Below are 18,136 nucleotides of genomic sequence, written 5' to 3'. Positions count from 1 at the left end.
CAGGGCCCAATCCTGGTGGGAGGGGGCGGTGCCTAAAAGTTGAGCACCACTGCTTTAGAGGGTTTGTGTTCTTTTAAACATCATTCTTTTTATAATAGGTGTGGATGAGGTGGCAGAGTGCCATATTGCGCTTGAGTGATGGTGCTAGACTACTTCTGCTATAAAAATAAGCTATTGTGCAAAAATCAAATATCCAGCTTTTTTCAAAATTTACATTTTAATTTCTGAGGAAGACTTCAGTGTATATAAAGCAAACTTTATAGTAGTAGTGGTTTACTGAGAGCAAGAGGGCAGGCAGTGAAATACCAAGCAATATTTTGAGGTGTCAGAACAATGAAGTGAAATCCTAATAGTTTGAGAGAAAAGGATATATGTATAATTAAATATATCACGATAAACCCAGAGTGTTTTAATGTTAGCAGGCTGTCTTCATTTGGTTTGGCTTATTTTATTTCTGAATTGTGAGAGATTTAATTTTGTCTCCATTTCTTGGGTTAGAATCTCCCTATTCCTTGTCTCCTTTATATCAGCTTAAAGGACTCTAAGGCTGCTTGGGGATGTGGACCCTTCCCCCCATCCCCAAATCATACTTTACCTGAAGAAGCAGTGCATTACTTTGATCTGGCTCTGCAGCATCTCCAAATTAGGGCTTCAGCAGGGCTTTGTGGCGTTTTTATCTAATAGCTGATTCAATCTGCTATTAGATAAAAGCACCAAAAAAGCCCCTCTAAAGTGCCCAATCTATACAGATGCTGTAGAACTAGGTTTAAGGAACACACTGCCTCTTCTGGGCATGTGCTGGGCTTGGCATGGGAATGTGCCAAATTTAACATAAAGTGCATTTTATTATTATTCTCCCCATGTATTCAAGCAGCCTGAAAACCCCTAGGTAGGCCTGGAGGAGATTTTTTTTGTTTGTTTGGAAGCCTTGTAAAGGCCTGAGGAAAGCAGCATTACAAGCCTCGGGATAGGGCACAGGAGTTGTGTTGTTGTCTGCAGAGACTTTGAGCATCACTTGCATGCACAGCTTTGGGAGATGACTTATGTTTTAAACTGCCCCTCATGAACATCTGGGTTATGATGGGGACGGTGAAAGAGACTTTGATTTGAAGAATGCAGAGATGTCCTAAAACTGCCGCAGCCCTTCATATTCCTCGTCCCTGAATTCTGTGTTGTACCTTTTAGAAGCTCAGTGCAGAATCTCATACTCATCAGTCCCACATTTGAAATACACTGATCACAATGATGTTCAGAGTCTGTTGTTTATATTCTCCATCTTGGGAGTCTGTCAGAAGAATAAAACAACTGCTTTTAATTCTTCCTCTTGGCTTGCATTTCAGGAGCTTCAAATGGGTGAGAAGACTAAATTGATTACTCAGTTGCGTGATGCAAAGAACTTGATTGAACAGCTAGAACAAGATAAGGTAAACTTGACAGCAGTTGTTTTGTTTTGTTTCCCTTTAAACTGTGTGGCTAGCAATTAATTTCTCTGCATTTAAATCGGTAAAGCTAGATGTATTTGCTCTCAAATACTTGGAGCTATTCTTAATGATCATTTAGTTTTGTTTTCCGCTCCGAATTATCTCTTGCTTGTTAAAACATAAATTTGTTGTGTAGCTATATTGTGTAGATGGCTTGGGAGTATTGAGTAATAGTTCAGTCTGAAGGTTGTAAGAATATTTAATATTGTGTATAACATGATTTTAGAAGGGTATACTAATTTAGTAGTTGGGTTAATTGCCAACCATGTAATAATCGTAACATCAGGTTTTTAGAAAACGAAACAGTGTTGAAGATTTAATGTTAAAATGTGATTAGTGATGTAAAAATACCCATTGCATGCCTGGGATATGAAGTGTTTTAGTAGTCTTATTTGCCTTTCAGTGGTGTTTTAAGCAACATGACTAACATCTGTTGTGTGTTTTTATTCTTTCATCCTCTTCCCAGGGGTAGATGTGTGCATAATGGAATGTGGGTGTTTGGGGATTTTTTTTTTCTTTTTTTTTTTTTAATTTTATACACGTGTTCCTGTGTATTTAAGTTAAGAATAACAAGGTCAAAGATGAGCAACCTTGTCCTTAGAGGAGAAGTTTGTGAATTTTGTGATGGTCCTTATTACTCGGAGGAGTTCATCATACCTAGATAAATCTGGGTTTTTCTCCTTGTTTTTCCTGCATCCCACAACTAGAACTCATGTTATACTTTCAGAAGTGGTGTACATTTTTGTCTTGTAATAGGTGATGCTTTTTTCTTTCTTTCCTCCTTGTAGGAGAAGTACATTTTCTATTATCCTAGTAATGGTGAAGTGATTCAAATCGATGCTGATTATATCCTGGCTTGGGGTTGTTCATGACACGCACGTGCTTGTGTTTCTGGAGTCATCTTTTTACCATTAAAATCTCTTCTATAGGGGATGGTAATTGCAGAGACAAAAAGACAGATGCATGAAACTTTGGAAATGAAGGAGGAGGAGATAGCTCAACTGTGTGCTCGGATCAAGCAGATAACTACGCATGGTGAAGAATTGCGAGAGCAGAAAGAAAAATCTGAAAAAGCTGGTAAGAAATTCTGTAGATTACTGGCTTTCACATTTGAATAGAAAAAGCTTCAGCATGGTGTGTCTGCACTCTCATCAGTCATCTCATTTGGGCAATAAAACAATTCCCTTTTCCCTACTGTTCTTCTATCCAGTCCTACTAACATGGCTCCTAACATCCTCTCCAGATCAACAGAGGTTGGGAACATTTCTTACTGCTTTCTTATAACTGCTGCATTCACTAATCCAAAAATGTTGGAAGGCAGCTATACCTATGTCTTTGTAGGAGGAAAGATTGACATGATCTGGTGGTCTGTTTTTATAGTTTTCAGGGTAGCAACTTTTTTTTGTGTGGGAAGGGTAAAACCCTTGCTTTCTGCAGCCTCAGTTGAAAGTGAGAGTGAGCGTGTGTATGTATGTGTGTGTTTGTAGAAATGGGATTGTAGTGGGAGAACACTTGGAAAAAGTCAATCTGTAATAAGCATTTTCTTTCTACAATTGTGCACCTCAAAGTTTTAGTATCAAAGACATCTGCTAATTTATTTCTAGCATAACACAAGCAAACAAACCATAAATTTATTTGTTTCAAGCTTGACCAAAGTTACATAAAATCAATTTGTTTTTAAAACAAAGGTAGATGACATACTAAGTGTGCATGCTAAAGTTCTCTTGCTGTATGAAACTAACAGGCCAAATAGTCTTTTAAAACAGAATGCAAATCACTGAACAGCACAGCCATGGAAATCCTAAGAGAAGCTGCATTTCTAGCTGCATTCAATTTACATTTATAATCTTTTTGAGAAACCTTACCTGAAAGTTGCATTTTTAATGCAGATGCTAAGAAAATAATAGCTTAGTTGGCATAAAATACACATTACAAATGTATTATATTTCTAAACTAACAAGAAGTTCAGATTCAGACTTTTTTTTGTAGTTCACTTCATATCTAGGTAAAATTATCCATCTAGAAAGAATGATTTACGTGAGTAAATCATGTACATGCTAAGTGATGCAGAGAAACTGAGCATACACAGCCAGCAAAGGGTAAACAGATTAGATTCCATAAATGATCTGCTACAAACATTTGGAAAACTTGTGGAAATATCAGACATCTGGCTTAGAGACCCCATTTTTAGGTCTTATTTTAGCTTGAAGAACCCAGATTTCAGGACTAAGTTTTTATTCATGTTTTTTTTTTTTTTTAAATTGGCTCTTTGTATTTTTCAGAGATTATTTGATTAATTCATTGGATTTTCAAACAAGTTTCTTCAAAAATAAGTGCATGAAGATTAGGTGTAATTTTTTTCACCTAAGAAGAAATTATTTAAATATAGATGTCTGAAATATAGCATTGTTGAAGCAGTTGAAACTTATGGTATTTTGTAGCATAGATAGTACTGCATAGATATTTCTCTCTTTTGGCTTTCTTTTAAAAAGTTTTCCAACAGGCTCAAGATGATACAGTTGCTGACTTGGAATTTATGATTGTGTACACAGTTTGATTTCCAGGGTGATGAACAGCAAACTGGGTGAAAAGAAAATTTCTACCCCAGAGTTTTTACAAAAAGCATTTCCAGTATATCAGCCGTGTCAGCATTTAACATAAGCATCCTAATCATGCTGACTTTTTGTGGTTTTGAAGGCGTATACAGCATTATGCTTAGTCAACTATACCATTAAAAATAGTACTGGCTTCAAGACAGTTTGTTGTTACACTGGAACAGTTATGGTAACGTTGTCTTATGAAATGTCACCCTGTCCTTTTTCTTCTATTCCATTTTCTTGACTACTGACTTGCCTTATGCATTCTAGAAAATCAGGATAAAAAATGAAATCATGCCTTGGTCCAGCTTCAGCTTAAGATGGAAAGTATAGCTTACTATTTAAAATACTTTTATTTTATTGGCTTCAATTTACTGTACTTGGCAGTTGTAAAAATGCCATCTTAATAGAACAGTTGACATAGCTTTTTAGGTCACAGTGTTGTGCTGTGCACCAGTACTAGGAATTTGACTAGTACATGCATTTATTAGTGGTCTTTACATTTGTGTAAGTTGATATATTTTTATTATTCTATGTGCCACTCTTTGCCATCATGTTACTAGGTTTAAATGTCAGTAATCCCTGACTGGTTTATTTTTTTTTTTGCATATTAAGTATCATTATTCAACCAAAAGAAGTTCAGATTATTTTCCTTGTGGAAGTATTGAAGTAAATTATGGATAAGATAGGCAAACTGAATTTCTTTGCACTTTAACATTCATAGTACCATTTTATAAGTTAACATACAGCATGTCAGGTGCTGTTTTTCACCTTTCCTAGAGTCATAAACTTTGTTGGCTTTCTTTCCTTTGTAGCATGTATAGTTAACAGCTACAATTATAATCATATAGTTAAAAAATCATTTTAATTAATTGAACACGATGAAGTGGGCCAATATTTGACTTAACATCAATTATTTGTGATGATTAAACACTAAACATGAATGTATTGTTGTATAGCAATATATAGTGAAATGATATAAAGCTTGTTATGTGTATAGCATAAACTTATAACTAAGTGTCCCAATTTAATAATATTACAATTCAAATGTTTGTAGTTAAGGGTGCATTATACTGAAATCTCACAAAGCATCTTGTTTTTGTGCATCCACACATGCCAATAAGTGAATCATGGTGCCTTTCCCAAGCCTTGTATGAACAGGACTGGGGTAAGGGGTCTCTTTTTCTTACATCACACATTGGGTGCTTGGGCCAGGCTCTACAAAGTAAATTCTGTGCTTCTCAGGCAATGTCAAACTTCAGTCCTTTTACCTGGAGTTACAACACTTCCATTCTTTGTTATCTATCTGTTGGCTTATAATTTATCTGATCAGAAGTCAGACTTGCAATTAAAATTTAGTAGCTTATTCTTTACTGAATAGTTAGTATAAATCTGTACTGTTTGGGATATTAAACAATACCAATATTATTTTGGCAATCTATTCTACCGTGTAGAAAAGAGTACTCTTAACTGCATTTTTTTTTCTTGGTAGATCATGTTGGATTTCTTTTTGCCACCTTAAATAATTCTCCTTCAACTTACATTTATATAAATTTCTCCAATCAACAAGACGATGTTTATTACGAAGTCTTGAATGTGCATTTATTAATACTTGCCTAGATATGCAAAAACATTAGCACTGAATGCGCCATACTGCTATTACTTTAAGTAAGAAGCCATTTTTTTTGGTTGATCTGGACTTGCATTTAATTAGAGAGAAATTCTTTTCTTATTATTTTCCTATTTTGTCTGCTTGGTCAGTACTGTATGCTGTAGTTTATACCCACTGGATGGCACTGTAGCTTGAAGCTACCAGTTTTTTAATTGTTTAGATAGGGGCAAATTGGAAAGCCTTTACAATGCAGACAGACATTAACTTAAAAAATTTTGGCTTATGTATGCCTGTTGCCAGACCCCAAAATGTATTTTGGTTTTTAAGGAGTTAGCCTCCTAACTGCTTGTTTAGATCTGGCTTAAAGTTCTTAAACAGTGTCTAAAATAGTCAAAAGAGCTTCCTAACCTAGTTTAAAAAAAAATCAGCTTGTCTCCTTTATGCTTTCCCTTTTGTTTATATTTTTAGAGCAAAAGCTAAGATGCTGTAGAGTTGATGACGTTGTTCATGACACAGAAAAATTCCTTCTTGCCTAGGGTGGTCAGATGAATGTGTTAGTTAGTCTGAGGTCAGAATTAGATGTTGCCAAATGAAGCAGTTGTCAGGATGTGACCTAGCACAGCTGATCTGCTTCATTGGGTGAGCCAAGGACCTCGCATTGATGCGGTGGGACAGCAGGTGTCATGTTCTCCCAGGTCTTGATGGGTCTGGTCCTGCACACCCTGCAGATTTCCCTTAGAGACACGCCTCGTAGGATATCCTGGGAGCACGTCTCTCTAAGCAAAGAAAACCCTGTCTTTCCCACTTGGAGAGGTACGCCTGCAGATTCCACGGGGTGCATGTTTGTAAGAGGCTGAAGCCAGCTACGCACTCCCAAGACTTGGGCTGATTCTGTGCAGGAATTCCCAGGGTATGCAGAATTTGGTCCCTCAAACCCTCTGAACACCTGCTCAGGGTAGCTGGAGAATGTGGGTGGCTTCAAGCTGCCCAGGCTCTCCTGCCTCAAAGCAAATAGACATCTGCTGCTAAATAGCAGCATAAATTAATACAACCTTTGTTGTGGCCACAGATTTTGGGCATTTGTGGTGTGACAAGGGGCTCGGGCATCTGTTTTTTTTGGCCATTGTGTTACCATAAAGGTTTTTATGGTGCCACAGAAGAAATGAAAGTGATGTTTTCACCCTTAGAGTATTGGTTGATGTGCTTATTGGAGCTTCATTTTGCCAAGGTGCCTTAGAAAGGTATTTACTTCATTCGTGTTTTTACATAATGTTTTTCTTTCAACATGTCTGTCTTAGGAGAGAGAGAGCAGTCAGCAGCAACTTTTGAATTCTTGCTCAGTATAGATGTTTGAATAATAATAATAAAAAAGACTTATTACGCTTTTATAGCTGCAGTATAATCAAGAGCCCTGATGGGTGCAAAATTAGCCAGTGTCTATTTAATTGGAAGGATGTTGGTTTAACCACCTGTTGATTTGATTTGAAGCCACTGCTTATGTCACATTACACTAGAATTAATTACTTTGAATAAAATGTTATGTGTTCTTGCTTAAATGCTGAAAGTGCCTGAGATGCATATGATGTTACTTTGAGAGAACAGAGTGTGTTTTTGTGAAGTGTTGCTTCTTTGTGCTATCATACCCTCTCAACCTTTTATCTGCCAGCTTGTCTATCTAGTTTGTCCCTCAGCATTCTGCTTGCGATTTATGGTGGTGCAGCTGTCCTTCTGCATGTTGCTAAACTGTTATGTATGAGTAGTTAAATTCTAATGTGGACTTGAAATCTTTTATTTGGTGGATCTGCAGGCCAAGGCAAATGCACTTTTTCTCCTTTCTCCTTCCCTGAAATTCACAAATTGCTTTAAATTAAGTCACCATGCATATAACTCAGTCCAAGGATCAGTAAGTTCTGTTACTGAGAACTAGAAGCAAAAGACGACAAATTTTAGCCAGCATACGCAGGGGAGTGTATAGGAAGTTCACCTCCATTCTCCAATTGCACCTGTGTAAGCTTTATCCTTAGCTGAGTACCCATAGGAAGGAATATGAAGAAGATGCATGAAATATTACTAACCAAGATGGCACACCCACCGTAAATGGAATATCGGGTCTGTGAAGATTTGTCCTGGGTAGGACGTGAGTCCTAGTATTACGTTTAAAAACTTCACTTCTTCTGATGGAAGTTTTTAAAGGGGGGAAAAAAAAGATTCTGGGCTTCACTACTCTTAGTACCAATAAAAGCTAGCTCAAGCTAGAGGAGCCTGGGAGCCAAGCTTCTACAGAGTGTAGACAGCCAATGTGCTTTCCCCAGTATAATGAGACTTTCACCCTTGTATCTGGTGTAATATTATTCCTGGAAAAATAGGGAGTAAAAATAAAGTGGTGTAATTTATACCACTTTAGGTATCAACTGTTCACTCCACCCAAATGTTGTTGTTTGCTCAAGGTATACAGACTATTGCCTGCTCCTCTTCCACCTAATGACAATGCACTGTGGTAGTACCAAGTGGCTGTGGCTACCTTGGATTATTTGTCTGCATCTGAATTTGATTTTTTTTTTTTCACTAGTGTATACGGTACTGACATATATTGCACTATTATAAATGCCATCTCTCCAGGACCTCAGGCAACAGCACAAAAGAAGTCATAATTTAGTGCAGTTTTAGTCAATGCAAGTATTTGTAACTACAGTCTAAAACAGAAGTCCCCAGTAATGGCCAAAAAAATAGTCTCATTGAAACAAATGTCTGTTTAAAGTCAACTCCTCAAGTTGATAGCAAAAGTATAATTTTCTTTGTGAATAGGTGTCTCTTGGTAGTATTGTAAAACTTAACACAAAAATATGATCTATTATGTATGAAGTGCAGAGATTATATTAGAGAGATGGTGCTTCCTATTCAGAAGCAGAGGTAACTATGGCACTTCTGATGCCCAGTGCGTCTCCTATTAGCTGGCAAATATGTGGTTTTATGTTTTGTTTTGTTTCTTTTTAAATGACCTATTATACATACTTTGGACCTTATAACTAATTCATAAATTGCCTCTGAGACATTTTAAAGTGCATGTACAGATCTTAAATTAAATAACTGTTATATTTGAATATTCTTTGCTTTGTATCCTTTTTAGTATATCCTTAACATTGAGTTTTTGAAGTAGAACAGTAACCAGAAGTAATGGCTTGTTGTTTTTTTTTAATTTGCAAAGTGTAGAAATACTAAAATAACAGGTCTGATAAATTGAAGACTCCAGCATTGTATTTCCTTAGTCTAATACAGCAGAGCTCTTCATGGTTCAATAAAAGTTGATTTGCATTCCAGTCATTCCTGACTTTTTGCTTATGCCTGATAATTTTAGTAGAGGATTTCTTTTAAGCAGTTACTGGAGAACCACCTTTTCATGAGCTTATCTCCATCATTTAAGATTAGTCAGGATAGGAAGCTAGAAGAAGAGTTATGATTTTGCTTATGGTTTGTACATCTTGTTTGGATTATGTACTAACCTTTGTCTGAGAACTAGAAACTAGTTGTCAGTTGTATTCCAGTTCATGAGCTCCTGTGAACTCGCAGCAGATTCCTAGGGCTGTTCTGCCCTTTGTGTTGTCGATAGTCAGTGGCAGCCCTCCCTTATATATCAGGAAAAATAATTATTTCTTGACTTACAAAATGGCTATCTTTTTTTCCTTGCAGCATTTGAAGAGCTTGAGAAGGCTCTGAGTGTAGCCCAGAAGGCAGAGGAAGCTCGGAAAAAACTGCAAGCAGAGATGGATGAAAAAATCAAAATGATAGAAAAAACAAGTGAGGAAGAGCGAGTAAACCTTCAACAGGAGTTGACCAGGGTGAAACAGGAGGTGGTTGAGATTATGAAGGTAACTTGATACTGTTTTAGTTGTTTGAAGATAAAGTTTATATTTAACATGTTCCTTTATTAAGTATTAATATGTTTGGACTGTATTTTAATATTCTTACTATCTACTGTTAAAAAAAAATAAGGAATCATTAACTTCAAACTGATAGCACAGAGAACTTCCAAACTAATCTGTTACTCTCTGGCAGTTTTTAAAATTAGGATGTTAAAGGAAATGTAAAGAAAGCACAAACCAAGTGCTCAGAAATGGTACTTGCAGTGTCCAGTCAGTGTCTTTTGATAATGTATCAGAAGTTTACACAAGATGTTGGACTTGTGTTGACTTGACACATACAACTAGAATTTTTTTTACCAAAGTCTTGTGGTGTTTGGGATTATGTGAGTCTCAAAAATAGAGCTGTCTTAATGAATACCTTCGTCTTAACAGGTCTAAACATTTCAAAACATAAATTGATAGTGTGTATTCTTTTGAAGAAAGGACCTTTTTCTGTCTGCTGAATTTATGTATGAATCTGCTGCGCATAGCACATCCTTGGTACCTAAATCTTGATTGCCCGAACACTCTGTTGTCCTCAAGAGTGACTTTTTTTTGCTGTCTTGTAACTGTTGGTATCATATAACAAACTTCTCTTGCTTTATGTAATATAGTAACCTATTTCTAACCTGAAATTTGATACAATACTATTGCAAGTAATTGTTGCTACTGCATATTGTTCTCTCTCAAACTTTATTTAATGCAGTACTGTTACGCTAATCTTCAGTTTAATGTGGTAACTTGTAATTGGTTCATTTCTTTGGAAAGATTCAGCCATTCGTATGGCTTTTCAGCAGGTATTTTCCAAAGAGGTTTGGATAGTCATGAATGTACAATAGTTCTCAGTCCTATTAAAAACAAAGTTTATTTGAATAGTCTAAAGATTACTTTTCATTGCATGTTGTTGTTCAATAATCATTCTCTATTTCTCAAGCGTGAATGAGCTTTCTAGTTTGGGGGGAGATTTATAAACTTGCATACATCACTTCTATAGAAGTGATTTTCCTAGAGATCAGTAATGTAGGTCTGTAGATTTGGTTAACCACAGTATTATTCAGCATCAGTCCGCCAGTGGAGCTTTGTCCTAAATATTGAATTCAAAAATTGATTTCTTGTGAGCAGAGGGAGTTGCAAACAGAAGCTCCTGTCCTAAACATAAACATTACCTTTGACATGGATTTGGGAGCATTACTTTCAGAATTGTTGGAGACATTGAAAAATCTGGGCATTGTGCAACTATGACAACTGAAAAAAATTAAAAAAGACGGGGAAACATTTAGCAAGGTTTTAAATAGCTTCTTAATTGAGTTTATCCGTACATGTCTGATTGTTATGTCCATCAAGTAACATTTTCCTTGTTAAAAGGAAGCAGTTAATTGGTTCCTTGTTACATTTATTTGTCTTGTTTCTCATCTCTCTGAGTTGTAATACAAGGCATGTTCAGTTTTTTAGAATTTTTTTTATGACTTTGATTTATAGAAGTCTTCAGAAGAACGTGTTGCTGAGCTAGAGAAATTGCATAAAAGAGAACTGGCTATCAAAGAGCAGGAGCTAAATGAGAGGTTACAGACCCAAGAAAAAGAGTTCCAGGGACGGATGAAGGCAGCTCTTGTAAGCATCCCTGAAACACCTAAGGGACACTTCTGGCAGAGCTGGGTGGGAGTGGACATCTATGTCTAATGTAGCAAATCCAAGTTTCATTCATTTGGCTCTTCTGCCTTTCAACATTAAAGGGTCTATGGGCCTAGGAAGAGGTATCCTAGACAAGCCAAGAGTAAAGAGTCTTTAGCAGTTGCTCTTTCATAACTTTGTTATTGAAGAGAGGTTGAGAGAATCGTTTATACTGTCCAGCAACTGCAGCATGTTATAGTCATTTCACATTTTTAAAATTCTTTCCTTAATCACAACGACTGGAAAGATTTATTTTGAAGCATGTATTCTGCTGAAGCTGGTGGCAGTATAGATATGCAACTTGATGACACTAGCTGGAAAAGCTTGCTGTTCTCTCCTTGAATGTAGCCGTTTGCAAAAAGGCGGGGTAGTAAAGGACACACAAGTTGACACTAATGTCTTTGACAACATCATGTATAGCTGAGGAACTAAACCAAAATGTAGCGGAACTCATTGTCTTCCTCTTCATGTGAAGGGGAAAACAAATCTATAGTTGCCAAAGAGAGGAAAAAACCCAGATTTTTCAGTACTGTTATTATGAATAACAAATTGTAGTGTATGCGTAAAGAAAATGTATTTATTGTGCTTACACATGTACCATACTGCTGGTGTCTTTCACTTTTCTCTTGCTAGTTGCTTTGTCTTAATGTCTTGATTTTTGTGATGCTGTAGATAATGTATTTTGAAAGTGATCTTTTATATTGTACTGTTTTGTTTATGATTTTTGGCACAGGAGAAGAGTCAAAGTGAATGCTTAAAGACAATACAAGAAAAAGAGCAGCAGGAGTCCTTAGCCTTAGAAGAATTAGAGCTGCAGAAAAAAGCAATACAGTTAGAGTGTGAAAAGAAACTTCAGGACATGCAGCAAGAAGTAGAGACATTTAGAACTGTGAGTAGAATATCTAAGTCTGACTAAACACTTAAACATTTTTAATGGTAATGAGCCTCCAGATTTGGTGTTGATTTATACTGGTATGGAAGATTCACTTATAACACTGAGATACAGTGGCAGTAAATTATTTTGTTACCATAATGCACTGCAGTTCATAATGCTGTGGAGTATTAGATGGCATAACATGGTTTCATACCCAGGTTTAGAGTGTAGATCTTATATTTCCATGCATAGTTCTTGAGATGTTGCCTAGCATAATGATGCTCCAGTCTGCTTGATTTCTACATGCCAATGGTAATATAAATACTAATACATAAATAAGTGAATAAAAATGTTTGACAGAGCTTATTAGTATTCATTCCTTTTTAGGTCACAGGCTGAAATATATTCTTTGTCTTATTTCTTAATAGAAATGTGCATTACTAGCCCATTACATAATTTTGTTACATTGGAAACTTTGCTTAAGAGGGGGTTAAGATTTGCTTAAGAGGGGGTAGTCGTAGCATTATGAACCAGAATTCTGGTATGAGAGCCAATACATGGAAATCCACTACCTGTGGTAGCCAGTGCAGATTCTTTCTCATAACAAACGCATACACTTTTCAAATTACTGTGCGTTCAGAATAGTTATTGTAAACTGTTTTGAGAATTTGTTGAATTAGATGTTACTGTATCTGCATTTTGCAATCTACAGAATAGAAGAAATTATATTAGTTTAAATTCTACTATTAAACTGCAGATACTAAAAGTTTATTTTGTTTTATGTATTACAAATAATACAGTATTTTATTTAAATGGTCTAAAGAATTGCATAATTTGTCCCTGGTAAATCTTAAAATAGACACTGACAGTTCCTTTATGTTTAAAATGTGCTTGTTCATTCTATTCTATTAAAAATCCTCTTTTTATAGAGAATTCTTGAGTTGGAAAGTTCCCCTACGAAGCATTCGCAAGATGACAGAAGACAAATGGAGGAATTAACCACTCTTGTAGAGTCTGAAAGAAACAAGCACAATAAAGAAATCACTGTTATGGTAGAAAAACACAGGGAAGAGTTAGAAAACATGAAACAGCAGCAGGAAAAACTTTGGACAGAAAAACTTCAACTCTTAGAGCAACAGCAGCAGTCTGAGATAGAGAAACTGAGAAAGAGACATGAACAAGAAATAGATGCAGTGTTAAAAGAAAAAGAGGCAGTTTTCCATGCACACATAGAAGAGATGAATGAAAAAACATTAGAAAAGCTTGATGTGAAACAAACAGAGCTAGAAACATTGTCTTCTGAGTTATCAGAAGCACTAAAAATACGCTGTGAGCTAGAACAAGAGCTCTCTCTATTAAAAAGTGATTCCACCAGAGAGAACTTAGAGCTTGAGGCAAAGCTGGAAGAACAAAAAAGCTTGCACAAGGAAACAGTTGACACAATGCTGAAAAAGGATGAAGCGTCTATTCAAGGCATTGAGAAGGCACTCAAAGAGGAAGTTAACCAACTTAAACTATTATTGCAGGAAAAAGAACAACATGTGGAGGAATTAAGACTACAAGAACAGAAGTTAAGGGAAGTAGCGGAAAGAGCTGAAGCGGAAGTTGGACAAGTGTCTGCTAAACTAGAAGATCTCAGTCAGTCGCACCAAAATAACTGCAGGGAGCAGGCAAAAAGGTACGAAGGGCAGTTAATGGACCTGCAACAAAAACTGGCCAGTATGGAAGATGAAAGATCATATCTTAAAGAACAGATTGTAAGAACTGAATCCCAGCTGAATGAAGTTAAGAGTGACTTAGACTCTTATATCTCCCAGGTACATGACCTGAGGCAACAACTGCAAGAGCAAAGCAATGAAAACTTGCAGAAAGTAACTTCTCTAATGGAACATTATGAATCTCAATTGAAAGATCTGAGTAGAGAGACTGATCAAGCAAAAACAAATTTGGTTGAAAAAGAAAGTGAAATTGAACAAATGAAAAAACTACAGAATGAGCAATTGGAAGAGCTCAAACAGAAAATAGGAGTCAAAGAGGAGAGAATTAGTGTTATACAAGGTGAATATGAAAATAAATTAAAACAGCAGGAGAACAAGATGGATAAAATAAAACAAAAAACAAAGGAGATGCAAGAAACATTAAAAAAGAAGCTCTCTGAACAGGAAGCTAAACTGAAAAAGGAACTTGAAAACAAGCAGTTGGAATTCAGTCACAAAGAGAGCGAGTTCAATGCAAAAATTTTGGAAATGGCACATGCCAGCTCAGCTGGAATCAGTGATGCTGTGTCAAAACTGGAAATGAATCAGAAAGAGCAACTAGAAAATCTTGTAGTGGCTCATCAGCAGGAACTGGAAAAAGTCACACAAACTTGGGAAAAGAAACTGAGTCAGCAGGCTGAGGAGCTCCAGGAGAAGCATGAGGTAGAACTACAGGAAAAAGAAAGGGAAATTGGAGACCTGAAGCAGAATCTTGCTATACTCAGTGCTGAGAAGGAAGGGAGTAGCTTAGAGATGGTTCAGCTGAAGGAAGAACAGGAGGAGAAAGAGAAAACTTTGAATGAACTGCGGGAGCAACTGATGTTGTCATTGGCTCAGGTGAGCACTTTGTCACAGAGTGAAAGTGACTTGAAAGCACAGCTTGAAAAACTAAAAGATGACCTTAATTGCTCCCTGAAGGAAAGAGCTGAACTTCAGGAACAGCTCAGTGAGCTGAAAAAAGTGGAAAAAGAAAGCCAGGCTAAGATTACAGAACTTACAGATACACTGCGAACAGTTGATGAAAAACTCCAAACTCTGCAATCCTTACACTGTAAAGAACGTGAAGATTGTGAGAGAGAACTAGAGGGGAAGCATATGGAGATTCAGCAAAAAGAAGCGGAATTCCAGAAGTTGTCCAAAGAGCTTACAGATGCTTACTGGAAGACAACTGAAGCCTTATTGCAAACTAAAACTGATGAGCTAATTGAAAAATGTAATGAAAAAATAAAGGTAGTAATTTCCAAAATTGCAGATTGTCAATATCAAACTACAAAAATCAAAAAAGCAATATTAATTAAAAAGTGTAAACTTCCTGAATTAGAAGCACAACTTAAACAAATGACAGAAAACCATGCTGCTTTAAGCAACTCTTTGCAGGAGTCAAGACAACAGTTACAAGAGAAGGATAATTTAATTATGTCCTTGAAAGCTGACATTGAGGGCCTTATAACTGAAAAAGAGAGACTGCAGAAAGAAGGAGGGCATCAACAGCAAGCAGCAACTGAGAAGGAAACTTGCATCACACAGTTAAGAAAAGAATTATCTGAAAATATTAATGTTGTCACGTCAGTGAGAGAGGAGCTTCAGAATAAGGAATCTGAAATCTTGGCTCTGAACAAGATGGTGTGTGAACTAAATGCCAAACTTGAGAACAGCATAAGCTTAACAGAAAAAGAAGCAGCCATATCTTTATTAAGTAAGCATCACCAAGAAGATAAGCTACAGTTATTAAATCAAATTCAGGAATTATCTTCCAGAGTTGAGACACTGAATCAAGAAAAAGCATCAGCTCTTGAGCAAGTAGACCATTGGATGAACAAGCTGTCAGAATGGAAAAAGAAGGCACAGGTAAGGCTTACACAAAATAATAACATTATTAAAGAGTTACAAAGCAAACTTGAGCTAAATGATACCCAAGCTAGTGAAAAGAAAGAAGAGTTAAATCGGCTGAAGGATGAGCTAGATAAGCAAAACAAAGAGCTAGATAGTTTTAAAAGCATAATGAAAGAAAAGCAGAGCAGCAGGGAGAAGCGAGAATCTGAATTGACTGCAGAATTAAACATAAAAACTTCGAGAATTGCTGAGCTAGAGGAACACATTGCTCAAAAAACAACAGAAAATGGTTTGTTAATAGAAGAACTAAAGAGGCATAATGAGCAAAAAGACACTGAGCGAGAAGAGCTGGTTCAACAACTTCAGCAGACTGAGGCAGCGATTGTTGAAAAGGACAACAGGCTTAAGGATGCTGAAGAAAAAGTGCTAAGTCTTGAAAAGAAAATGCAATCAATGAAAGTTGAACTTGAGGCAAAACAGAGGGAATTTGATCAAATGAAAACTGAAATGATGAAAAACAAGGAGGAAGAGTTGAAGGTGTTAGAAGATAGGTTGAATATGGAAAACAGCACTAAATTAACAGACCTGAAAAAAAAGGCAGAACAAAAAATTGCTTCTATTAAAAAGCAGTTAACCTCTCAAATGGAAGAAAAAGACCAGCAGCTTAAGCAAGATATGGAAAGTCAGTTAAAAGATTTAGAACAAAAAATGCAGGAAAGAGAAGCCAAAATTATGGCCTTAAAAGAAAAAATTAGATCAACCAAAGATTCAACAGAATTAGAGAGAGAGATGCTGCAAAAAGTAGAAAATGTCAAAATTTCTGTAGAGCAAGAAAAAAACACCATGCTGGAGACACTGCAACAGACATACGAAGAGAAAATATGTGCATTACAAAAAGACTTGTCAGCAAAGGATAAATTGTTGGAGAAATATGAAAAAGAGCAACAAGAAAGTAATAATTCAAAAGTAGAAATGCAAAACCAAGAAGAACTCTTAAAAAAAGTAGAACATTCTGAGAAAAAACTAAAAGAGGAAGAAGCTGTGATCAAAAGGCTCCAGCAGGAACTTGAGGAACAAAATAAGAAATGTTCTTTGCTGTTAGACCATCGCATACAACATGAGAGTGATTTAGCAAGAGTAAGAGAAGAATTAAAGACCAGTGAACAAAATTGTCTTGATACAGAGAACATGATTGGAGACTTCCAGAAAAAACTGGAAGAAAAAGAGAGAGCCTGTAAGTCTTTGGAAAATAAGCTGAGAGAGTTGGAAGATAATTTAACAAAGGAGAAGGAAGTGCAGAAAGTTGAGGTAAAAGATGTGTCTTTAAAATATGAAGAAAAAATACAAAGTCTTCAGCAACAGTTGGATGAAAGAAACGGTCTCCTGAAAGTGTTTGAAGAAAATGCAGAAGAGAAGACCAAATCTGATATGGAACTGCAGAAATTACTGGGAGATATGCAGACCCAGCAAAAGGACTTGCAGGTTAAACTAGAGGAGGCTGAAAGGGAGAAGCAGAAACTGCGCAAAGATGTAAATAATCTGCAGAAAGATTTGCGTACCTTACGAAAGGAGCATCAACAGGAACTAGATATAACGAAGAAGGAATCTTTAGAAGAGATGGAACAGAAAATCAGGTAGATTTCTATGTTCCTTATGCATTTTAAATTCTTTTTTCCAGTGTTAATATTACTACTTAAAGGTAATATAAATATTTTAAGGCTTTTCTAAATGCCCATTAAATACTGACTAACCTTTGTCTGTATTTGTGAGTGGGTTTGTGGGTTTTTTTGTTTTTGTTTGTTTTTTTTTTAAGTCCCTGACAGTAATTTAAAAAGTACAACAATATTTAATAGGATCATAGGAAAATAGGGCTGGAAGAGACCTCATGAGGTCATCTAATCTGGCTGCCTGCTCAAGGCAGGATCATACCTGACTAAATTATCCCAGCTAGGTGTCCATCTAACCTGCTCTTGAAAGTTTTTAAGAATAGACATTCCTTCTATAGGAATCTAAGCCTGTTCCCCAATGCCTGACATCCCTTATAGTCAGAAAGTTAATTTTAAAAATTAAGGAAAAGTATGCTGTTTTGACAAAATACAGATTGTTTTTTCTTTGGGTTCAGTGGTAGTTGTTTTTGTAGCCTTACTATGCAAGCTTCCTTTGATATTTAATTTAATACATAAATATAATTTTATATTCCTCAAAACAGTGAATGAGAAAAATATCTTAAGATTTAGGTGGAGTAGAAATAGGGTCTTGCATTTCTAAAAGTGATGAATTTTTGCATGCTTTACTTGCCCACTGTTAAGGTATTAGGTCTGCAATGTTCAGCTGAAACATCAGGCCATAGGCTTCCAAGAGAAGAGGTATGGGATGATCAGAGAGAACCCATCTCTGTATATCGTAAAAGCC

General features: G+C 36.2%; 1 protein-coding gene across 6 annotated transcripts in view; it reads left to right on the top strand.

The window, feature by feature from the left end:
• GOLGA4 (golgin A4) overlaps window positions 1-18,136 on the top strand; it is a 99,535-nt gene that overhangs the window by 46,539 nt on the left and 34,860 nt on the right. For 5 of the 6 annotated variants that reach the window (XM_090050258.1, XM_090050260.1, XM_090050261.1 and 2 more), the window contains 6 exons: window positions 1,341-1,424; window positions 2,411-2,558; window positions 9,378-9,556; window positions 11,069-11,200; window positions 11,994-12,149; window positions 13,064-17,358. In XM_090050258.1, the coding sequence (XP_089906384.1) occupies window positions 1,341-1,424; window positions 2,411-2,558; window positions 9,378-9,556; window positions 11,069-11,200; window positions 11,994-12,149; window positions 13,064-17,358 (4,994 nt within the window). The remainder of the gene's footprint in view (window positions 1-1,340; window positions 1,425-2,410; window positions 2,559-9,377; window positions 9,557-11,068; window positions 11,201-11,993; window positions 12,150-13,063; window positions 17,359-18,136) is intronic. The other variant, XM_090050262.1, reaches the window with a different exon arrangement.

This window comes from Crocodylus siamensis, chromosome 5 (assembly GCF_052110815.1).
Source record: "Crocodylus siamensis isolate JL-2025a chromosome 5, ASM5211081v1, whole genome shotgun sequence".
Classification (NCBI taxonomy): Eukaryota; Metazoa; Chordata; order Crocodylia; family Crocodylidae; genus Crocodylus; species Crocodylus siamensis.
Note: the sequence above shows the minus strand (reverse complement) of the source record. Positions and strands in the feature narration are given on the sequence as shown.